The 5,108-nt window shown below is 27.7% G+C and overlaps 1 protein-coding gene across 3 annotated transcripts in view; it reads left to right on the top strand.

Annotated features, from left to right (window-relative positions):
- Positions 1-5,108, top strand: part of LOC106884044 (serine/arginine repetitive matrix protein 1) — an 82,646-nt gene that overhangs the window by 23,666 nt on the left and 53,872 nt on the right. For 2 of the 3 annotated variants that reach the window (XM_052978539.1, XM_052978537.1), the window contains one exon: positions 3,183-3,242. The exons of the other annotated variant lie outside the window; for it this stretch is intronic. In XM_052978539.1, the coding sequence (XP_052834499.1) occupies positions 3,183-3,242 (60 nt within the window). The remainder of the gene's footprint in view (positions 1-3,182; positions 3,243-5,108) is intronic. 3 annotated transcript variants of the gene reach the window in all.

Here is a 5,108-nt window from a genome sequence, read left to right as displayed (position 1 = left end):
ATATATATATATATATATATATATAGATTCAAAATGAATATGGTACTTAAGTTTAGGCACCAGAATTTAGTATGGTATTATCCAAACAATTCCAAAAAATAAGGTGATCAAAAATCAAAATAAGCAACAAGGATATTCAAGGTTACTGCAGTACAATCGTTTCATGCGAATCCATATATTTAAGCAATGCGAGCATTACATTAAATGTAAAATGCAGAGCAATATTCAGCTGCACAAAGATACAGAAAATTTCAATGAAATTTTCTTTCAGTAGAAGGACATATTCCTGTTGTAACTACATTTAATCAATCCAAGTGGGAAGGAAGAATATAAAAAACCATTTTGACTTAGCCAAAGCAAACGGGCTAGTAATTAATTCAAAGCAGAATTTTAACTGTCATTGATTTTACTTGTTTTTTTGTCTAGTGATTTAAATCTTAAAAGGGCACCAGCCTTTTTCTTATAAGGAAAGGGAAGGGGTAAACAATATACATGGATATGATTATAAAGATTCATTTGGTCTTAGTGATAACACTATTATAGGTTGCTCAGGGGGTTCTACTATCAGACCAGTTTATAATATAGCAGGGGAAGTTTTAACCTAAGGTATCTAGGTCAACAGGACTTTTCATGAATCAGAATAATGTATCAGTATTATTTTACATATACTAAGTATGGAAACTTTGAGATACCAATATTAGCTTAATTATTATGTTAAGAATAGTGATGTAATTAGTCAATACATTTAGTATGCAAAAAACCATGTAGAGTTAATTTAAAAGCTTTGGTAAAGTACATTTAGACTAATTTATATCAGTATAAAGAACCAATAGTTAAAGAACCATAGATAAGATGTGAAGTTAAAAATGAGCCATAGATAAGATGTGGAGTAAAAAAATTTTTTTTATATATATTGGACTAAAAACTATTTTAAATTATTTTAAAATTAAAATTAAAGCTAATATATCTAATATTATTTGAAAGGCACATGAGAGGTAAAATCTGTTTTATACCTACTATAAAAGAATTGATACATAAGATTTATATGGTCTATAATGGTTTATAATTGGTTTATAATGATGGACTCATTAAGCTTTAAGAAACTGGTAAAATGAAGGATTGAAATTAACATAGAATATAATGGTGAAAATTATATATCTAATATCATATTTAATGGACACATAAGATATAAATTTATTTTATAACTAATGTAAAGAATTGATACATAAGGATTTACATAGTTTATAATGATTTTTACAATGATGGGCTCATCAAGGTTTAAGAAACTGGTAAAGTGAATGATTTGAATTAACTTAGAATTATAATGGTGAAAATTAAAAACTTTTATATCTAATATCATTAAAAGGACACATAAGAGATAGAATTTATTTTATAACTAATGTAAAGAATTAATATATAGGATTTACATAGTTTATAATAACGGGCTTATCAAGGTTAAAGGAACTAATAAAAAAAAATGGTTGGAATTAACAAAGAATTCAATAGTAGTCCAAAACAATTAATAGAAAACTTGATAATTATGTACTAGTTTAATTACACTATCCTACATAATCAGGAACTTGTGTTATCTAACATGGGCCAAGTTCAGAATAATACTGGAGCAAGGATTAGATTTATTTAAGTCAAAACTATAGAATAACAGTAACAATACCACTACCAACCATGAAATAATGGAATAATAAGGATCTTTTAGAGTCAGGCATTAAATAAAATGAAATTTACAAGGTTTAAGAACTAATTAAAAACTATTAAGAACTTTCAAAACATCCTATTCTTTTAAGTTAGATAGAGTAGAAATAAGTAAGATACATACTAAGAACTAACAGCAATAGCAGAAGTGATGTGAAAGAATATCCTATCCAAGGATAAAGTTGAAATTTTAGTTATCACAGGAAGATTATAAGGTAAGAGATCAAAAACATATATTATAAAAGTTCAATTTCAATTTAAATATGTGCTAATTAATAGCCTAAGATGAACATAGTAGATGTTGAAATATCAACTTTCTTAAGATTACTACTTTTTAAAGTATTTAAAAGTGCGAGTAGAACAGTGTACACACAATACTCTACGGTCTAATCTATTATTAATCAGGTTAGAGTTGTTTCTAAGTTTAAAAATTTCATGTTTCCATAGAACATAATTCACATCCATATCTGCTATTTCTATAAGGTTGGACTTTTCTTATAATTTCCCATTTAAGGCTAAAACTAATACCACTTTCCTTTAACTCCCAAATTTTATTAGCTAATGACATACTATTTGCCTTGTGTTTTAGTCTAAAAGACGACATGTGATTATATATTCTCTGTTTCAGATTAATCGTACATCCCACATAAATAAAGTTATCGGTTGTAGTACTTATTGTGCATTTGTAAACTACATTACGGGTGCGACATCGGCCTAATAACGGACAATGGGACTTATTTCTACAGTTGCAACTAGTGGAACTATCAACAACCTCTATATTATTACTAATATTCACATTATTGTTGTTACAATTTTTTACATTAGTATTATTTCTCCTATTATTAATTCTATTATTAGGTTTATGTTGATCATTTCTATTACTTTCTTACTCAGTTTCTAATGTGCTATCTTTATAACCATATCCATGTATATTGTTTATCCCTTCTTTTTCCTTACAAGAAAAAGGCTGGTGCCCTCTTAAGCTTTAAATCACTAGACGAAAAAACAAATAAAATCAATGACAGTTAAAATTCTGCTTTGAATTAATTACTAGCCCGTTTGCTTTGGCTAAGACAAAATGATTTTTTATATTCTTCCTTCCCACTTGGACTGTTTAAATGTAGTTACAACAGTAGTATGTCCTTCTACTGAAAGCAAATTTCAGTGAAATTTTCTGTATCTTTGTGCAGCTGAATATTGCTCTGCATTTTACATTTAATGTAATGCTCGCATTGTTTAAATAAATGGAGTCACATGAAACGATTGTACTGCAGCAACCTTGAATATTCTTGTTGCTTGTTTTGATTTATATATATATATATATATATATATATATATATATATATATATATATATATATATATATATATATATCTGTATACATTCATGAGTTCTTTTAACAAATTAGAAAAAATTTGTTTTGAAAATTTATTATTTTAATACAATGTTTCCGATTTTATATAATTTTACAGCAAAGGAGACCAACTTCAACTCCGAAACCTAGAAAAGATGAACCAACAGAATTTGAAACGGTAATTACTTTGGACATGTTGGCCTGGGATTAGGAAGCAAACATCTTCTCAAGTACACATGCATATATATTTGTATAAGTGTAATATATGTATGTATGTATGTATGTATGTATGTATGTATGTATGTATTTATGTATGCATGTATGTATGTATGTATGTGTGTATATGTGTGTATGTATGTGTATGTATGTATCATGATAGATAAAACTGCTAAATTTAACATATTAACTGGGCCATCATATTTCTTGTAAAAGTATATCAAAATTTTTACAAGGGAAAGACTTATCATTATAACATTGAAAACACATTATATTTCATATTCACTGAAGAGGAACTCTTTTTTTTTTCTGTGGATATCATAACAAGTTCAGTTCTTTTTCGTGTATTATATGTTGTTATTTTGTGAGGATTTTTCTCTGGTATAAATGTTACTATCTGAATCCTGTGGTCTATCTTTACCAACAATATCCCATTGTATGTTTATTTATTTACTGTTGTACTGCCAGAAGTACTGTGACAGTGAAGTTGATTTGATTGTGACCCAGAATCTGCATAATCTAAATCTGTTCTCTGTAAACATTATATATGCCATAACAATATCAGCTACTGTTTTACTGTAGCTCTATATAATGTTTAAAGCTACAGTTCAATTGGCATTTTTCATCAAAAAGTCATTTTGTATTATTTTTGCAATAGAGTCCAGACTGAAGAAGTTAGTGGTCTTTGTGAGACTCTGTTTTTAGTGGAAGATTTTTTTTTTAGTCTGTACTATCTAGGCATATGTAGCTAACCTTTACATTGTATTGTGCTATATATGGGTAGTATTCTCTCAATTACTCACTGAATGATAAACAATTACATAATAAAAGCTTCATATAAAGTGTCTGCAGGAGAAAACTAAACATTTAATAAAAGGAATGAAGTTAATGACTTCTTATGTATGAAGTGTACAATAAAATTGGCTTCAGAAAAAAAAATGCTTCCACAAATCAAAAAGCTTGCTCACTTAGAAACAGAATGAATTAATCTAATAAAATAAATAGTCATACATTACACAAATTCCGAAATATACTAAGTAAATAGAACATTCCAAAATCTCAATAATTGAAATGTGCACTAATACTAATATAATAAACAACAAAGTGAAAATACTAGCATCACAATTAAATGCTGAAAACCATGTTAAATACTTCACTCTATGCAAACTGTATGTTACATTAAAGGAACACAAAACCATCATCTATCGCAAGTGCAGACTGATATACGTCTTCAAAAAAAACCTGGATATTATTTGTCAGTTTACTCTACACTCCATAAAGTCTTGAACTTGGCAGACCATGAAATTATGAACATACATATACCATAATTCCATAATCAAGTCATTTAATAACAGAACTCAAAGCAGCGACAGATTGAATCTTTAGCATCAAAATAATAGATAAACACTATATTGACTACCTTTTCTACCTTCAGTACTTTCAAACATCATCATCATTTTCATCGTCATCATCATCATCACTGTCATCATCATCATCATCATCATCATCATCATCATCACACCAGTTTCTTCTACGTGTATATAGGTTGGATATACTTTCTCCAGTATTCACCTTTTCATTTATCACAGTTAGTTTACATTACTGTGAAAGGAACATAAACCCAATTTCACATTCAGTACCTTCAGATCAGCCCTATCCATTCTTTTCAGTGCAGTGTATTTATTTTAATGTTGAGACTAAACATTGTTGCTATTATGACTTTCGTATTTTAACCTTTATCATCTATATATATATATATATATATATATATATATATATATATATCTGTATACATTCATGAGTTCTTTTAACAAATTAGAAATAATTT

This window comes from Octopus bimaculoides, chromosome 2, assembly GCF_001194135.2.
Source record: "Octopus bimaculoides isolate UCB-OBI-ISO-001 chromosome 2, ASM119413v2, whole genome shotgun sequence".
In the NCBI taxonomy this organism is placed as follows: Eukaryota; Metazoa; Mollusca; class Cephalopoda; order Octopoda; family Octopodidae; genus Octopus; species Octopus bimaculoides.
Note: the sequence above shows the minus strand (reverse complement) of the source record. Positions and strands in the feature narration are given on the sequence as shown.